The following is a 19,723-nucleotide window of genomic DNA, read 5'->3' as shown; positions in this document are numbered from 1 at the left end:
TATCTCCTTATTGCATTCTACATCTTGCATCTGCTCATTGCAGCATTCTGCATCTTGTATCTGTTAATTGCATTCTATACATTGTGTCTGTTCATTTCAACTGTTATATCTTGTATGTGCTCTTTACAATGTTTTACATCTCATACATGATCAATGCAATGATACAACCATATACCATACACCTTCATCAATTAGTGAGAAGTGAGGAAAAAATATTTTTATTTCTCTTATATTTACAGCTTCCTCTAAGGATATCCTTATGACAGAAAATATAAAAAAACAAAAAAAAAAGTATACAGTTGAAAATCTACAGAAAAATAAAAATGCAATAATGTGATACAGTTAAAACATGTAATATACATGTAATATATGCACTAGCAGAGTTGCACTCACAGGACGATGACTGTTGCATGCCACATTAAGGTACTTTAAATTTGAAAGTGGGGGGCTAAACCAGAACCCCTTCTCTTGGATACCGGTCTACAAACCAGTACAGAAGATGGGACTCCAGACGTTATCAAAAGTGGAAAATGCTTTATTGCATACAGCAAATATAAAACAATATAAACTAAAATTGGCTCTAGGTCCTACGTGTTTCATGCTATATCTAGGACTTCAGGGACCAATCATAAAAACAATAACAAGCTAAATATAAAACAAATAAGCAGCAATATATAGGATCCATTTGCCAGGGAAGAACAGCATAGAGCCCTCCGCCCAGCTCCTTCCATTTATTTGGCCAGTCTCTCTTTGGTGGCTCCACTGTGAATGCGTCTCCTGTGTTCTGTAGTAACCCGGAGCCTGTCAGCAACAGTGTGGGAGATAAAGATCTCCTGCACACACAGTGTTGGCTTGGGCTAACAGGCTGACAGGCTGACAGGCTGAAGGCAGAAGGCAGGAGACCGAGCAGGAGGATCTATTGACTTCAAACAGTAAGTAAACTTATTTTTAATGAGTGAGAGTGAGTGAGTGAGAGAGTGAGTGAGTGAGTGGGTAAGTAAGAAAGCGAGAGTGAATGACAAAGTGAGAGTAAGAGAGTGAGTGAGTGACAGAAAGAGAAAATTAGAGTGAGTGAGAAAGTGAGAGTGAGTGAGTGGGTAAGTAAAAAAGTGAGAGTGAGTGAGAGTGAGAGAGTGAGTGAGAGGGTGAGTAATAGAGAGGGATGGATGGATCCACCCATCCTTCTCTATCCATCCCTCTCTATCCTATCCATCTATCTATACCTACCCATCCATCCATTCCTCTCTTTTCTTCCATCTATCTCTATCTATCCATCCATCCCTCTTTATCCATATATCCCTCTCTATCCATCCATTCATCCATCCCTCTCTATCCATCCATCCCTCTCTATCCATCCATCCCTCGCTATCCATCCACAAATCCCTCTCCATCTATCCATCCCTCTCTATCCATCCATCCCTCTCTATCCATCCACAAATCCCTCTCTATCTATCCATCCCTCACTATCCATCCATCCCTCACAATCTATCCATTCATCCATCCCTCTCTATCCATCCATCCATCCCTCTCTATCCATCCATCCATCCATCCCTCTCTATCCATCCATCCAGGGCCGGATTAAGAGCACACTGGACCTGGTGCTGACAATTATGATGGGCCTAATTACGGAATTTTATCAACCAAAAACACTAAATCAGTCATACCTCCCAAGCGTCATGTATCTGATGGAGATGGTACTGGAGGGAAACTCATAGGATGCAGCTATAAGAAAACACATACTCTATGCTAATCTCTCTCTAATTTATGCTTTCATCTTTCAAGTAAATCCATAACCCCTAACAGCAGTGTCCAGTGAAGCAGGAAGTCAATGGGTGGGGTAAAAGGGTGGGCCACTGGCGCGAATCACGTGACAAGACCTGCCAAAAGGGGAGAACATGCCCAAAAAAGGGGGCATGTCTGTCCAAAGAATTTGAAGGACAGCCTGGCATGAATGCATGTCAGGCTGCCCGCCAATCCTGCAGGCTGTCCAACTTAGGGCATACTATGCAGACAGCAGCCTGAGCTTGACATAAATGCGTCTAATGATGAGCTCACTCCATGCTTTCTAAGGACTGTCCCCTAGCACTCGCTGGTCCACTTCTCTCATTACCTTCTTACTAGCAGGCAGAAGTTCCTGGTATACAGTCTGAGACAGAGAAAAGGTGTATGTAGTAAGTGTAAATGAAAGGGGACATGCCATAGTGTTAGAGAGACCAACGTCTGCATTACCTAAACTAATTTTATTGTCAGCCAGTCCACACAAGTTTTTTTTCCCCATACATCCCTCTTAAGCTTCCAAACTTAAAAGGACACTATAGTCACCAGAACAACTACAGCTTATTGTATTTGTTCTGGTAAGTAGAATCATTCCATTCAGGCCTTTTGCAATAAACACTGTCTTTTCAGAGAAAATAACTCCACTGGCCACTCCTTAGATGGCTGCTAGAGGAGCATCCTGTGGCAGTACTGCCTAGTGTGCAGCACTGCCATTCAGTGTATCAACCCTCTGCATACAGACACTGAACTTTCCTCATAGAGATGCATGGATTCAATTTATCTTTATGAGGAGATGCTGATTGGCCAGGGCTATGTTGAGCTTGTGCTGGCTCTGCCCCTGATCTGCCTAGTTGACAGTATCAGCCAATCCTATGGGGAAGTATTGTAATTTGCTCAGAGCACCACTTCTGATGATGTCAGCAGACAGTTAGTTCAGATGCAGACCCAGCAGCATATTTTACTATACTTAGGGAGCCAAGAAGGGGCCAAGGTGGTGGTTTTAACATAATAGGGTCAGAAATACATGATTGTGATCCTGACCCTATAGTGCTCCTTTAAGCAAGAGTATGTGAAGAGTAGTTAGGGTTGCCACCTTTCTTGAAAAAAAATACCAGCCTTAATCATTTGTATAATCACAAGGAGTGACATCAGAGAAAATTCTGTAAAATCACCAACAAACTACTCACAGTTTGATTCTGCTGTATAGATGGATTGCTCCCAGTGTCTCAGTCTCGCAAGTCACACAGTGTATCACAGTGTCAGTGTCCCCATGTCACCCAGTCTCCCAGTGTCCCCATGTCTCAGTGTGTCCCCATGTCACAAGGATACTGGGGACACAGTGAGACATGGGGACACTGAGAGACGCAGGGACACTGAGAGACGCAGGGACACTGAGAGACGCAGGGACACTGAGAGACATGGGGACACAGACACCCGGGGACACAGAGACATGGGGACACTGGGAGACATGGGGACACTGGGAGACATGGGGACACTGAGACATTTAGGGAAACTGGGAGAAATGGGGACACTGAGACACTAGGGACACAGACACTGGGAGACATGGGGACACTAAGACACTAGGGACACAGAGACATGGGAACACAGACACTGGGAGATTAGGGGACACAGAGACATGGGAACACAGACACTGGGAGATTAGGGGACACTGGGAGACTAGGGGACACTGGCTGGGAGACAGACACTTGGGGATACTGGAAGACATGGGGGCAGTATTGGACATAGACATGGGGACACTGGGACATATAGGGACACTGGGAGACATGGGGACACTAGGCACACTGAGACACTAGGAACACAGACACTGGGAGACATGGGGAAACTGAAACATTTGGGGACACTAAGACACTAGGGACAGAGACATGGGAACACAGACACTGGGAGACTAGGGGACACTGGGAGACTAGGGGACACTGGCTGGGAGACAGACACTTGGGGACACTGGGAGACATGAGGACAGTTGTGGACATAGACATGGGGACACTGGGACATATAGGGACATTGGGACACATGGGGACACTAGGCACACAGAGACATGGGGACACAGAGACACTAGCGACACTGGATGGGGGACATGGGGACACTGGGAGAAATGGGGACATAGTGTCTCCGTGTCCCAATGTCTCAGTGTCTCCCAATGTCCCTATGTCTCACAGCGTCCCCATGTGTCTCAGCATCCCCATGTGTCCCAGTGTCCCCTAGTGTCTCAGTGCCCCCATGTTTTCCAGTGTCCCCAAGTGTCTCAGTGTTTCCAGGTCGCCCAGTGTCTGTGTCCCCATGTGTCCTAGTGTCTCAGTGTGTCCTAGTGTCTGTGTCCCCTAGTGTCTCAGTGTCCCCATATGTCCCCTAGTGTCTCAGTGTCCCCATGTGTCCCTGCTGCCTTTCCCCCCCATCCCTCACTTACCTGAGCTGTAGAGCTGCTGTCTGGACTCTGTGCTGTGTTGCTGCTCCCCCACGGATCAGTGAGTAGTAGAGAGAGGCAAGGATATGCTGTAATTTCCTATCCCTGCCTCTCTCCACACACAGTGACCCCTACTGCCCGGTGCTGGTATTGCAGAGTAATCTCCATTTATTCTGAGAAAAATACCTGCATTTGTATTGCCGATATTACTGCAATACTGGCATGGCCAGGCAGCCTCAAATACTGGCTGTGCCAGTAAAATACCAGTCAGGTGGCAAACCTAAGAGTAGTGTGTGTAAAAAAAAAAATTTTTTTTTTTTTTTTTTTTTTTTTATGGGCCTATTCCATGGGCCTGGAGCTGCAGCTCCATCAGCCCCTATGTTAATCCGGCCCTGCATCCATCCATCCATCTCTATAGATAGAGATGGATGGGTGGATAAAGAGGGATGGATGAATAAAAAATGTGTGTATGTTTACATTATTTACAATTTGTGTGTTTGTATACAAACACTATATAGAGAAATATCTCTATATATAGTGTTTCTTTGCAAATACACAAACTTTTGGCTTATTAGGGTTGCGGTAGGAGGGGCGGGCATAGACAGCAAACTGAACTGTCAGTCAACTCAGCTCGTGAACGTGCATACCGCATGCGCGGTAGACTGCTCAGAGTTCATTCATAGAGCGGCATTGATTTTGCGCATGCACACCACATACCAATGATTGAGCCCTGCCATTTCGGCATTTTGACTAAAAAAGGGGACGTGGCCTGATGAGGATCTTGGCGTTGGAACGGAGGTAATTTAACACGATTAAAAGCACTCAGATTTATTTTTTACATGCGGGAAACTAATACAAAAGCAAGAAAGAAGGCTAGGGGACCTGTCTTTCTTGCTTTTATATGTTTTTTGTCACTCATTCTTTTATTATGGCATTTATTATGGCATTTATTATGGCATTTGGGTCACAGGGTACAGAATAAAGAAAAGAGTTATTGCAAGGTAACACACAATAAAGGTATCAAAGTGATTCGGAGTACTGCCACATTTTTGTAATAAGTGAACATAATAAAACAGGCCAGATTTAACTGTTGCGTATGAATAATTAAAGATTACATGCTGAGCTAATTAGTAAAATGGTTAAGCATAGCACTTGCCTGACTAGGCGGACATTGTTATCCAGAGTAAACGAATGCATGACATTCTAGACAAAGCAAGAAGACAGTCACACATAACCATTAGCTTAAGTCAACAGGCTTATATCCACCGTAGCACACACTGAAACACAGAACCATCGCTAAATAAATATAAAGTTAAAGTTAACTACACTGAGCTATCACACAAGCTGTAAACCACTGGGGCATAGAATGTGACACATTGCTGCACTAGACACAAGTGAGAGAGTAGGGCACAAAACTTTAACAGAAAAAGGCAGTGAGTACTGCTCAGTGGGCTCAGTCCTGAACGGCCTCCGTCTTCATCATCGGCTGACACTTGGCAGACTGCGGGTCCGCGGTCGTGTCAGCCAATGCCCTGGATTGGCAAGTCTGCTGAGCAGGGATGCAAGGTCTTGGGATCAGCTGTGGGGGCGACAGTTAAGGGAGACATTTCTCCAGCCCCAGGCCTTTGCGAAAGCTGACACCCTCTGTCCACGGACTCTGTAGCTTTTCACAGCCAAGTCTTGGCCCCCCAAGGGGCAGATGGAAGAGCGAGGTGGCATCTGCCGCCAGTGGCATGTGACCTTCCTCCTGTGTGGTCAGTGTCTTGGGGGCATGCCTCTGGTGGCTTTCGGCCGTTGGTGCGGGTAAGCTTTTGGGTGGGTGCGCTACCCGGAGGTATCCCTCCCGTCAGCGTCCGTGAGCTTCTCTCCATCCTCTGTTTTGACTGGATGGCAGTGAATCTTGCTTGTAGCTTGTCCCAGAAGGCCTGGAATAGTGCGTCCATCCTGGATTCGACAGTGCTTTGGTTGGGCCCTTATGACTGGTTGAGGTTTTGCGATGCTTGTGAGAGGGCCTCCGCCATCTTGTGTGGTCTGGGCACTGTTAGGTGTCTGCTGTGAACTGTATACTAATGCAGTTGGTCCATTCACCCAGTGGGTGCCGGGATAACCCCCCCACTGGTCCAAAGGGGGGGATAGGAGACCAGCAGTGTCGCTTGGTGAGTCCGGCGCTAGGAAGAGCGGCTGTCCCTCCCAGCTACAACTTTAGTAGGCCGCACGTGGTGTTCCAGTCTCCCGGCCTCGATGGGCTCCAGAGAGGTGTCACTCGAGTCAGCAGTGCACCCCCAACATGGGTAGTACACCCTGGTAAGTCTTGTGACTATGTTGCCACCGATTATACCCCAAAATCTGCCCGTCAGGCAGGAGCTTGCGTGTTTGTGTATCTTTGTTTCAAGACGGGAGTTTCTGCCCCCAATTAAAAATCCTCAACTGCTGTACAACTTTGCCAGCTGTGGGTCTACCATTTGCACATCATTGCAGGGTTGTATTTGTGGATATAGGTGTTTTAGCATGGAATGTGTGTGTGTGTAAATGTTTGTTTATTTGTATATAATAATGTTTGAATGCAGGAATATGTTGTATATAGTGTTGGCACTTGAATGTGGGGTCTTTTGTGTTTATTATTGTTATTTTTCCTGCAGGAGTGTGTTTATAGTGTAAGTATTTGAATGTAGGGGTGTGTTTGAGGGTAGTGTTAGTGTTTGAATGAAAGGGTGTGTTTGTGTGTAGCATTAGTGTTTGATTGCACAGCTTTTTTTATGTACATTGTTGGTGTTTTACTTCAGGGGTGTATTTTATATACAGTGAAGGTGTTCGCATAAAGGCATGTATTCATCATGTATCCAGGGAAGGATTGCATTGGCAACTTTGTGTATCTTTTTTCTGTTTGATTTATGGTTGCCCGTGAAGACTTGGCATTACTGCACTTTATGTAAGCAGCTGTTTCAGGCGATGCTTACATTTATTTGACTGCAATTTATTAAGTATATGCCCCGTACATAATACTTCAAATGTCTAAAAATCTAATTGAAAGTCAATCAGCTCTTACAGGATATACTTGTTAAGGGTTTTCATTGGATACAGCTCACTGGATACAGACACAACTAGCTAATTATGGATCCAGTTCACTGGAGTCAGCTCTCATATTACTTATTCTTCAGTTCCTTAGCAGCAGATTAGGGGCATTTAAACAATATCCCATCTCCTAAGCACAGCTAACTACTGGACGATTGCTGAGTCAATATTCTTCCCTTTGAGGCCTCATTATCCTTTTCCTGTTCATGAGGAGAAAAACAAGGCTGCATTTGATTTGTGGAGCAAAGACCAGGGGGCTGTTGGGGATTTTTATTTATTTATTTATTATTGCCATTTATATAGCGCCAACAGATTCCGTAGCGCTTTACAATATTATGAGAGGGGGATTTAACTATAAATAGGACAATTACAAATAAACTTACGGGAACAATAGGTTGAAGAGGACCCTGCTCAAACGAGCTTACATTCTATAGGGATGAGTTGTCCTTAGAGTTGCAGTACAAGATGTTGTACATAACATAAATAAGTCGGTGTCACACAAGTTCTGGGGGCGCCCTCTATTCCTATTTACATGGTTCCAGGTAGGTAAGGTAATGATTGCTGATAAATTAATGGATATTATTATTATTATTGGTATTTATATAGCGCCAGCTTATTCCGCAGCGCTTTACAATAAGAGGGGAATTTACAAAATGAGTCAATAACAAAATGTAACAGGAACAATAGGTAGTTGAGGACCCTGCTTAAACCAGCTTACAATATAGAGGAGGTGGGGTATGAAAATACAATAGGAAGGGTATTGAGGGAGACAGCAAATAGACATGGTGGGAAAGTAGCAGAACTGGAGGTGAGAGTGGAATGTGGCCCTTTAGGAGAGAGCAAGAGGAAGGATTGAGAGATATAAGTTACTCTTGGAGGCCATAAGTAATCCTGAAAAGATGGGTTCTTCTAAAAGGATTGAAGACTAGGGGAGAGACTGACAGGATTAGGCAGGCTATTCCAAAGGAAAGGAGCCGACTGTGAAGAGTCTTGCAGGTGTGAATTTGCAGTAAGGGTGCGAGCAGCAGACAGGAGAAGGTCACCAGTAGAGCAGAGAGACCGAAAGGGGGCATATCTATGAATCAGTGAAGAAATGTAAGAGGGGCTAGAGTTGGTTAGAGCTTTATAGGTAAGGGTTAGTATTTTAAATTGACACCTGTAGGGTACAGGAAGCCAGTGTAAGGATCCAGAGAGGGGTGAGATGTGAGAGGAGCGACAGGAGAGAAAGATCAGCCTGGCAGCAGCATTCATCACAGATTAGAAAAAAAGTTACCTGCGCTCTATCCTTAATCCCTATGTATATTTAGACAAATGGAGGTCATTTAGTTGCTCCAAAGGCCATTGGAGGGAATGCCCGCCTGCCAACGTCAAGGCAGACCCCCCCTAAGCGGGTCCTAACACTGACCCTTCAGCCTGCTTCCTTGAGCTTCTGGCAAAGATATCTCCAATGAGACAGAGAGGGGTGTTTCAGATATACACCCCTATATACTTATTAACCCTTAATAGGGAACACATGGGATGGGCGGCAGCATTGTAACAAGGCTGTGTGTATTGTAGTCATTGCTGCCGGCCCAGTAGTGATGGGAGTGAGCGCAGGACTTCTCTTTTTGTATTTGTATTTACTTTCTTTCACACAGCCTTGTTACAGCCTTGTTACAATGCTGCCGCTCATCCCATGTGTTCCCTATTAAGGGTTAATAAGTATATAGGGGTGTATATAAAAAATACCCCTCTCTGTCTCATTAGAGATATCTTTGCCAGAAGCTCAAGGAAGCAGGCTGAAGGGTCAGTGTTAGGACCCGCTTAGGGGGGTCTGCCTTGACGTTGGCAGGCGGGCATTCCCTCCAATGGCCACTGGAGCAACTAAATGACCTCCATTTGTCTAAATATACATAGGGATTAAGGAGAGAGCGCAGGTAACCTTTTTTCTTTTCTTTGGTTTTTACTATATATTGGGGCTGATGTGTATTGTAGTCATTGCTGCCGGCCCAATAGTGATGGGAGTGAGCGCAGGACTTCTCTTTTTGTATTCATCACAGATTGTAGGGGGGCAGTACGGCTTCTGGGGAGACCAATTAGGAGAGAATTACAGTAGTCCATGTGAGAGATTACTAGAACATGAACCATCTCCTTGGCAGCATCTTGCATAAGAAAGTGGCGTTTGCAGGCAATGTTTTTAAGCTGGAATCGACCGGCTTTATCAACAGACTGGACATGAGGTATAGAGGTGAGGCCAGGATCAAAAATGACAACAAGATAGCAAACTTAAAAGGATGGGGTGAGGCAGATACAGTCAACCTGCAGGGAGAGTGAAGGAGGAGAATCAGTGTTATAAGGAGGAAAAAAAGGAAACTCCGTTTTAGAGAGATTGAGTTTCAGAAAGCGGGAGAGGACATCCAAACAGAGATAGAAGAGAGGCAACTGGCGACATGTTGTAGGACAGCAGGTGAGAGGTCAGGGGAGGAGAGGTATATACGGGTGTCGTCGGTGTACAGGTGGTAGTGGAATCCAAATGAATTAATGAGTTTGCCAAGAGAGACAGTATAGAGAGAGAACACATGGGGACCAAGAACTGATCCTTGAGGGACTCAGACTGAGACAGGACGAGGAGAGGAGGTGTTGTTGGAAAAAGACACAGAAGGAGCGTTGGGAGAGATAGGAGGAGAACCATGAGAGAGCTGTGTCACAGAGACCAAGAGATTGAGGAGTTAGGAGAAGGAGGCCGTGATCAACAGTGTCACAAAGGCAGGAGAGAGGTCAAGAAGAATTAGTATGGAGTAGTGGCCTTTGGATTTAGCTGCAATTAGATAATTTGTAACTCTAGTCAGAGCAGTCTCTGTGGAGTGGAGGGGGCGGACTCCAGAATGAAGAGGGTCAAGGAGAGAGTTGGAATTGAGGAAGCAAGTCAGACGGGTAAATACAAGTCTTTCCAAAAGCTTTGAGGGGAAAGGGAGCAGGGATATGGGACGATAGTTGGAAGGGGAGGTAGGGTCAAGAGACGGCTTTTTGAGGACAGGTACAACAGTAGCATGTTTAAAGGGAGCTAGGACAACACCGAAAGATAGAGAGCAGTTGAAGATGTGCGTTGACCACTGCACCAGACAAGGGGCGAGAGATCTGATGAGGTGGGACGGGATGGGATCAAGCGGGACGAGAGGAAAGGAGAAGCTCCTGTTCAGTAGCTGGAGAGAAGTCTTGGAGGGTAGGGATGGTATGATCCAAGTGAGGTTGAGATAGATAGGGAGAGAATTCATTCCTTAACTTTTTAATCTTGTCAGTAAAGTAACATGCAAAGCTATCAACTGAAAGATCAGTTTGTGGGGTGGCCAAAGCAGGGCAAAGAAGAGAGTTAAAAGTATTAAAGAGATGACTAGGATTGCGGGAGCATGAACTAATGAGAGAAGAAAAGTAGGACTGTCTTCCAGGGTGAGAGCTGTGCGTTATTAACGCAAGACATATTTATAGTGTAGAAAGTCTGACAAGGTGCAAGACTTCCTCCAGCAGCGTTCAGCTGAATAGGAGCATCTCTGCAGGTAGCGGGTTGACTTAGTATGGTTGGAAGCGCCATGAGGTGCGTGCTTGGAGCGGGGCTACAACGTCTAGGGCAGAGGTGAGGGTAGTGTTATATGAGTAGATAGCCAGAGAGGGACAAGAGAGGGTAGGGAACATTGATAGGAAGGCATTATTGCAGAGGAACATTAATAATGTAATCAGTGTTGGAGTTCTACATGGGAAATGTGTTATGGGGTCCATGGAAGGGAGTAAATATGCAGGGGACTATGAATGTGGAAATGAGCTCAAGGAGACGTGGGTGGGGACATGACTTCAGTGGAAGTCTGTGTGTTTGATATTGCACATACTTTGTCACATAAAGCACAAAATCTCACTACATTACTGATTCCAAACATTTACAGATATCTAATAGAAAAGAGACTTTATAGAATCTCATGTAACATACTGAAAAGTGCTGGGCACTAGCAGTAATATTTTAACGATATGTAGGTTTGTCAAGACCCAATGTAATTGTCTGCAGCTCTGATTCAATTTAGTTATGCTTTGCAGCGGTTCAGTGTATGATTACATATACTTCCATAACCTCTAAATACATGATCTGTGCAATATTCCTTTAGATTGTTTGTCCTGCCTTAATTAAAATTTCCGTTGTCATGAAATCTAGCTTCCTCTTTCAGTAAGTGGAATCTGTGTTCCTTTCCATTTACAATGTTCAATGCTTACACTAAAGCAGTGGTAAGCAACCTTTTAGTAGTACTGTGCCAAAATACAATCTTGAAGTCTTTTTGTGTGCTTGTCCTATGTTTTTAAATTGATGCGTGTATGTTGCCGTATTGTGATTATGCTATTTATGAGTTGTGGCTTTGTTACATAGTGTTTGTGTGTGTATGTGGGCTGTTATATTGTATATGAGTAGTTTGTTGTACCTGTGAATGTGGGCTGCTTGTGGTATTTTGTGTTTGGTCGCATTGTGTATTTGGTAGTCTGTGTATGTGAGAGGATGCTTGCGGAGTTGTGTTCGTGTGGATTGCTAGTGGTGTTGTGTTCATCGGGACTGTGCGTAGACTTTTTGTATTATTTGTATTATTTGCAGCTCTGTGTATATCTACGAGTGTGGGTGGCTTCCCTGGTGTCAAGTGGGAGTGGGAGTGGAATGGCCGCATAAAGATCAAGGGCTAGAGCTAGTATTGCTGCTATAATCCAGTGCGGTTTCCCATTCGCAAGTGCTATGATGCGGAAATTGAGGATTGTCCCTCACCATCTGGGATATCTGAAGTCCCTTTAGGACTCCTGAAAGGTCAGCTGCTTCCCCAATATATTCTGCATTTTTTTGCAATTATGGAAAGGGGAATTTGAAGTAGGCAGATATATATCACTTGGTGTTTTGCTCAGAGACAAATACCAGTCGCGTGGTCTTGACCAAGGATTCAAATCTGGGTTTCCTGGTTGTAAAGCAGAGATGTTACCACTTCTTTACCCAGCCACTATGTAGTGTCTAGGCAGCATTTCACTGCAAAACATTGCAAATATGCTTATTTTGCTCATTTTTCTTATATCTCCAGTTAATTCAATGAACCTAGGTATAGTGGGCAGTGTTCACGAATGTGCTTCCAGGACTGTACAGTATATGTAATGTTTTAAATATGAAAATATAGTTAATTAGGTCAGTGGAATTTCAGTAGGAGCTGTGTGGATAACAAATGTTGCATAGCTGGAATGTTTCTCATCTTACTAGTTATGTTACTAGTTAAAATACCCAAACTGAGATTACAACTGCAAGTTAGATTAATATTCTAGGTATCACCAAAAGGTTGTGGAGCAATGTGTGCAATTGAATCTGATGCGCAACATCTATTCATTACTCACCTGGACATTACGTTCCTTTTCTCAAAAAATATTCTAGGTTCTGAGTGCACATAGCCTAATTTGTAATATCCATGACCCACCTTGCATGTGTTGACTTACCATCTGACAGTAGTGGCCAATCCCTCGTATCTTGAAGGAACCCATGGGTTGGATATTTTCCAGTTTCATGAGCACATCTGTGCCAGCCAGAGTAGACAACACAGGGCTCTTCTTCAATGGAGTGACAATATGAAACGGATCTACGTGAGAGGGCTCCATCTGGTACAAAACAAAAATTGGAGAAAACAGTTTGTATAGGTAATTTACATTTACAAATAGTAAAAATAATTTTTTAAATAATTTTATGATTTTAAAGAGTGCACCATGACAATGATGAAGCCAACAATCTCACGCTACTGCTATTACCTTTAAGCAGGGATAGCATCATAGGAGCTGTGGTTATACAACATCTGATGATGTACCTTTTTATTACCCCTGTATTACTGCATTAGAATATTGTGCATTTTTACACTAAACATGGAATTGTGCCGAGTTGACATCCAAATTGCAAAAGGAAAAAGGTAAAATTACAATCAGAATGGATAATAACTGGTAGCTTCTAGCATTTACTGTAAATCATGTTTTTCCCAGCTTCGAGAGCAGATTTGCGAAACAGAATGCCTATAACTTTCCCTGGCAATACTTAAATTTCCCTAAAACACTTAGTAACTTGTGATAGAGGGCTATTATGTCCCCGGTTAAAATGGTTTTTACAGCCCTTTATTGAGAAAACATGGCTTCTATAAAAGTACTGAAGAATCTGCGTGCCAAAAGTTTCAAAGAAACTGGGAGTTGAATGCTTCATTTCTTCTCTGAAGTTTCAAGTTGTCAAGGCGATGTCATACATTATTGTGCACTCACTGGAAGGTTGAAACTTCACTGTTACCACCTCTAACAAGGAGCATGGATAGGGAAGGATTAAGAAGAACGGTATCTTAATAAACCTGCTTTTTTTTCAGATATGCAAGCTACAGTATCTTCCTAAATTATTAATCAATAAGATATACATTTTTGTTCTTGTACTTCCCATTTGAAAAAACACTACAAAAACCATAACCACTACAGTGCACTTAGCTCACACAGATAGCTTCCAGCTATCTGTAGGCTGTAGCAGAGGAGTGGCTTCTGGCTGACCCCAAGTAAGAATCAAGCCATTCTAAAATGGTTTGATTACTTACATTAGAAGGGGATACTAGGGCACTTCTGGTACCATAACTACTACAGTGCACTGTATTGGTTATGGTGCCTGGGGGTGTTCTTTTAAATTGAACAGTAAAATAAATCACAGAGCATTTCCCTGCCAAGAGACGTGCCAGGGTACGTCGTGAGCTGTCCCCTTTTTGGCACATAATAGTTTGAAAGTACTGTACGTCTTAGAAATCAAATAAAATGCATGCACCTACAGGGTTTTTTTTTTATTTATTGTTTGTTATTTTTCACTTTTATTGTAGTTTATTGACCAGACATAGGGTATCAGTCTGCGCTAGTAGCAACACGTTACAATAAACAAGTAAAAGGAATACAATAAGGTATCAAATGTATAAAAAGGTAAAAACAAACATATATGTAGTGAAACAGAAAAAGAAAGGGGATAGGTAGTGGAAAAAACCACCACCAATATCCAAAGAAGGGGGTTAAAGGAGGTATATGGGGCTTACATAGAAACATAGAAACATAGAATGTGACGGCAGATAAGAACCATTTGGCCCATCTAGTCTGCCCAGTTTTCTAAATACTTTCATTAGTCCCTGGCATTATCTTATAGTTAGGATAGCCTTATGCCTATCCCACGCATGCTTAAACTCCTTTACTGTGTTAACCTCTACCACTTCAGCTGGAAGGCTATTCCATGCATCCACTACCCTCTCAGTAAAGTAATACTTCCTGATATTATTTTTAAACCTTTGTCCCTCTAATTTTAGACTATGTCCTCTTGTTGTGGTAGTTTTTCTTCTTTTAAATATAGTCTCCTCCTTTACTGTGTTGATTCCCTTTATGTATTTAAATGTTTCTATCATATCCCCCCTGTCTCGTCTTTCCACCAAGCTATACATGTTAAGATCCTTTAACCTTTCCTGGTAAGTTTTATCCTGCAATCCATGAACCAGTTTAGTAGCCCTTCTTTGAACTCTCTCTAAGGTATCAATATCCTTCTGAAGATATGGTCTCCAGTACTGTGTACAGTACTCCAAGTGAGGTCTCACCAGTGTTCTGTACAATGGCATGAGCACTTCCCTCTTTCTACTGCTAATACCTCTCCCTATACAACCAAGCATTCTGCTAGCATTTCCTGCTGCTCTATTACATTGTCTGCCTACCTTTAAGTCCTCAGAAATAATCACCCCTAAATCCCTTTCCTCAGATGTTGAGGTTAGGACTCTATCAAATATTCTGTACTCTGCCCTTGGGTTTTTACGTCCAAGATGCATTATCTTGCACTTATCCACATTAAATGTCAGTTGCCACAACTCTGACCATTTTTCTAGTTTACCTAAATCATTTGCCATTTGGCTTATCCCTCCTGGAACATCAACCCTGTTACATATCTTAGTATCATCCGCAAAAAGACACACCTTACCATCAAGACCTTCTGCAATATCACTAATAAAAATATTAAAGAGAATGGGTCCAAGTACAGATCCCTGAGGTACCCCACTGGTGACAAGCCCAAGCTTCGAATATACTCCATTGACTACAACCCTCTGTTGCCTGTCACTCAGCCACTGCCTTACCCATTCAACAATATTGGAATCCAAACTCAAAGATTGCAGTTTATTGATAAGCCTTCTATGTGCAACAGTGTCAAAAGCCTTATTGAAATCTAGGTAAGCAATGTCTACTGCACCACCCTGATCTATAATTTTAGTTACCCAATCAAAAAAATCAATAAGATTAGTTTGGCATGATCTCCCTGAAGTAAACCCATGTTGTCTCTGATCTTGAAATCCATGTGTTTTTAGATGTTCAACAATCCTATCCTTTAACATGGTTTCCATCACTTTCCCCACTACTGAAGTAAGGCTTACTGGCCTATAGTTGCCCGACTCCTCCCTATTACCTTTCTTGTGAATGGGCACAACATTCGCTAACTTCCAATCTTCTGGGACTACTCCTGTTAACAATGATTGGTTAAATAAATCTGTTAATGGTTTTGCTAGTACACCACTAAGCTCTTTTAATAGCTTTGGGTGTATTCCATCAGGTCCCATTGACTTATTTGTCTTTACTTTTGACAGTTGAAATAGAACCTCTTCCTCTGTAAACTCACGTGTAATAAATGACTCATTTATCCTTTTTTTTAACAGAGGTCCCTTTCCTTCATTTTCAGCTGTAAATACCGAACAAAAATATTAATTGAGGCAGTCAGCTAGACCTTTATCCTCATCTACATACCTTCCTTCTTTTGTTTTTAATCTAACTAATCCTTGTTTTACTTTTCTTTTCTCATTTATGTATCTAAAAAAAGTTTTGTCCCCCTTTTTTACTGACTGTGCTATTTTCTCTTCTGTGTGTGATTTGGAAGCTCTTATAACTTGCTTAGCCTCTTTCTGCCTAATCTTATAGATCATTCTGTCTTCCTCACTCTGGTTTTTTTTATAATTACTAAATGCTAACTTTTTGTTTTTTACTATTTTGGCCACATCTGCGGAGTACCAAAGTGGTTTCTTGAATTTTTTGCTTTTACTGACAAGCCTAATGCAATTTTCTGTTGCCTTCAGTAGTGCAGCTTTTAAATAATCCCATTTCTTTTGGACTCCATTTAAGTTGCTCCAGTCTGATAATGACTCCTTTACACATATTCTAATTTTAGAAAAGTCTGTTTTTCTAAAGTCTAAAACTTTAGTTTTTCTGTGGTGTGACTCAGTCACCGTTCTTATTTTAAACCACACTGACTGATGATCACTGGATCCTAAACTTTCACCTACAGTAATATCAGATACCAAATCTCCATTTGTTAACACTAAATCTAGTATGGCCTCTTTACGAGTTGGCTCCTCAACGACTTGTTTTAGAGACAATTCCAGTAGGGAGTTTAGAATATGTGTGCTTCTGGCACAAGTAGCTATTTTTGTTTTCCAATTCACATCAGGAAGATTAAAGTCACCCATGGTGATAACTTCCCCCTTCATTGTCATTTTAGCTATTTCTTCAACTAGTAGATTATCTAACTCTTCAATTTGTCCTGGGGGCCTATAAATCACACCTACACGAATTACTGTGTGATTACCAAATTCTAACGTAACCCAAATGGACTCTATGTTCGTCTCACTAACCTTTATTAGGCTAGATTTTATGCTATCCTTCACATACAGGGCCACCCCTCCCCCTTTCTTGCCTTCCCTGTCTTTTCTATATAAAGAGTACCCTGGTATTGCTATGTCCCAGTCATTTTTTTCATTATACCATGTCTCAGTAACAGCGACTAAATCTACACTATCAGTTGCCATTATTGCCACAAGTTCATGGATCTTATTCCCTAAACTGCGAGCATTTGTAGACATGACTCTAAGCTTATCATTTTTTAACACACTTGCTACAGGCACCTTCTGTCCTTGTTTTGGGGGACAATTGGATTGATGTTTTATCACCCTTTTGCCCCCCCTCCTAGTTTAAATACATCTTAGCAAGACCTCTGAACTGCTCACTGAGAACATTTGTTCCCTTTTGAGAAAGATGCAAACCATCTTTTTTGTACAGTTTATTTCCATTCCAAACAGAGCTACCATGAGCAATAAAGCCAAATCCTTGCTCCCGACACCATTCACCAAGCCACAAGTTAAAGTCCCTAATACGCATCCGCCTGTCATTCTGAGTGTTATGCACAGGCAGAACTTCAGAGAATGACAGTGTGGAAGCAACCTGCCGTATATCATTGGCAAAAACACTAAGAACTTCCTTAACCTCTGAAACCTCATTGCAAGCCAAGTCATTTGTCCCTAAATGGACAAGTACATCCAATTCCCCTTCCTGCTTTGCTTGCTTAACAATATTACCGATACGTCTCCTGTCTCTGTGAGCAGTAGCTCCGGGAAGACACCTCACAAGACCACCATTGTCCATCTCCACACATCTTATGATGGAATCCCCCAACAACAACTGCTTTCTATTAGGCCTTACCATAGTCTTCAAGCCTCTCTGCACAACACCACTAGCCTCAGTGCCTCTCTGCACAACACCACTGGCCTCAATGCCTCTCTCCACAACAGCACTAGCCTCAGTGCCTCTCTGCACAACACCACTAGCCTCAGTGCCTCTCTGCACTACACCACTAGCCTCAGTGCCTCTCTGCACTACACCACTAGCCTCAGTGCCTCTCTGCACAACACCACTAGCCTCAGTGCCTCTCTGCACAACACCACTAGCCTCAGTGCCTCTCTGCACAACACCACTAGCCTCAGTGCCTCTCTGCACAACACCACTAGCCTCAGTGCCTGTCTCCATGACACCATTACACTCTGAAAGTGCAGAAAACAGACTGTGCAATATGCCTTTTATCCACAACTCTAAGTCTACCAGATCCTACAGTAATCCATTAAAGAGAAATTGCATAGGAAAGTTGATATTTCTGTATGATCTCAGAAATTTTACAGAAGCCTTTTTGGTTCGATTTAGACAAATAGTTGCAGCAAATATCCTTTGTAGTTTGTTTCTGAATTTGAAACGGCTTGACCCCAAATAAAATAATCAGAAAAAGAGAAAGTGGAGTAGAGGATCCACTAGCAAAAAGCAAGTGGGAACTCCAATCCACTGAGCTATACCTCCTAAAATAAACGTAACATAAATAGGGTAAATAAACCTTTATATTAAATATAATAGAGAAATGTATACACCAAAATAATGTGTAGAAAAAGTGAAAAACAACACCCAATAAAAAAACTTGGGCGAGACCTACGGGTAACAGGCAAGAAAAAGGCTAGCCTATGGTGTAACAGACATCAAAATACAGAATAATGATTAGTAATAGAGAGACCCTACAAATGAGGATGAAAAAATCCCTTAGAGTAGAAAACTAAAGACAAAAATGGAGTATGTGTAGATGGTAAGGGGAATGCACCTCCAGAACCAGGACCTAGTATAGCCCTAAACTAACTGTCTAGAAAAGCCACAACTGACTGCTGCTTCGAGGCAGCCTAACAAAATCCCTCCAAGTTAAGTAGTAAGACGCATGAATAGCGTCATAACAGCCCAAGTTAAATAAAATAAAATGAAAAAAGGGGTAGAATCAATAAAGAGTCATAGCGTCGGCTATTGGCAGCTCGGCGCGCGTTTCGGCGTATTCAGAACGCCTTTGTCAAGAGCAAACCGGCAAGTTCAAAAAGAGCCGCTAATAAAGGGGTAAATGCCTGCCCCTCCTAATACAGCCTCCAATAGAGTGACTAGAATCCCGGAGATTTACATAATAGTCGTCCGGAAATCGGACCAATCACGAGCGGTGGGCGGGATAATAGCGCGTCCTAGATTGTCAGGGGACAAATACGGAAATAGAAGAGAGACAATCTTAGTGACTGCTAAAGCAGATCGCTAGTTACTGGGAAAAAAGAGTGGAAAAGAAACAAAGTATTTAATCAGAATAATGTACTGACTATGTAATAGTGACAAATAATAAACTTGTATTAATTAGTAATCCATTCAAGGATAAAGTGTCAATATTAAAATGAAATAGCAATGTTGCTAAGAAAGTCCACAGAATTCAGTAACCAGATATAGGTAAACAAAAACAACAAGATGTGTGAACACAACCCAGTGAAAAGAAAATATAAATGAAAGCAAACCAGGACTTCCCCTATATCATAGGTGGAGTATCCAGGTATATCCCCGAAGACTTCCTCTTGTCTTCAATAGGTATATGCAAATAGGATAGGGGACAATCTGCTAAATACAAATAAAACAAAACAGCATAGCGTATAACTGTGTGGAGACTGGCACTGTTATGTATTCATAATTGGTCACTCACAAATTTGTGGTGATAAAACAGCCTTGAGTGATATATTTTTCCTTCAGTGTCCAGAATGTTGTCCCTCCTCACAGTTTCAT

The 19,723-nt window shown here is 42.5% G+C and overlaps 1 protein-coding gene across 2 annotated transcripts in view; it reads right to left on the bottom strand.

Moving 5' to 3' along the window:
• LOC134611120 (serine dehydratase-like) overlaps positions 1 to 19,723 on the bottom strand; it is a 114,948-nt gene that overhangs the window by 32,318 nt on the left and 62,907 nt on the right. For both annotated transcript variants that reach the window (XM_063454701.1, XM_063454702.1), the window contains exon 2: positions 12,749 to 12,907. In XM_063454701.1, the coding sequence (XP_063310771.1) occupies positions 12,749 to 12,907 (159 nt within the window). The remainder of the gene's footprint in view (positions 1 to 12,748; positions 12,908 to 19,723) is intronic.

Source organism: Pelobates fuscus, chromosome 5 (assembly GCF_036172605.1).
Source record: "Pelobates fuscus isolate aPelFus1 chromosome 5, aPelFus1.pri, whole genome shotgun sequence".
NCBI classification, from domain to species: domain Eukaryota; kingdom Metazoa; phylum Chordata; class Amphibia; order Anura; family Pelobatidae; genus Pelobates; species Pelobates fuscus.
This window is presented reverse-complemented; position numbering and strand designations above follow the sequence as displayed.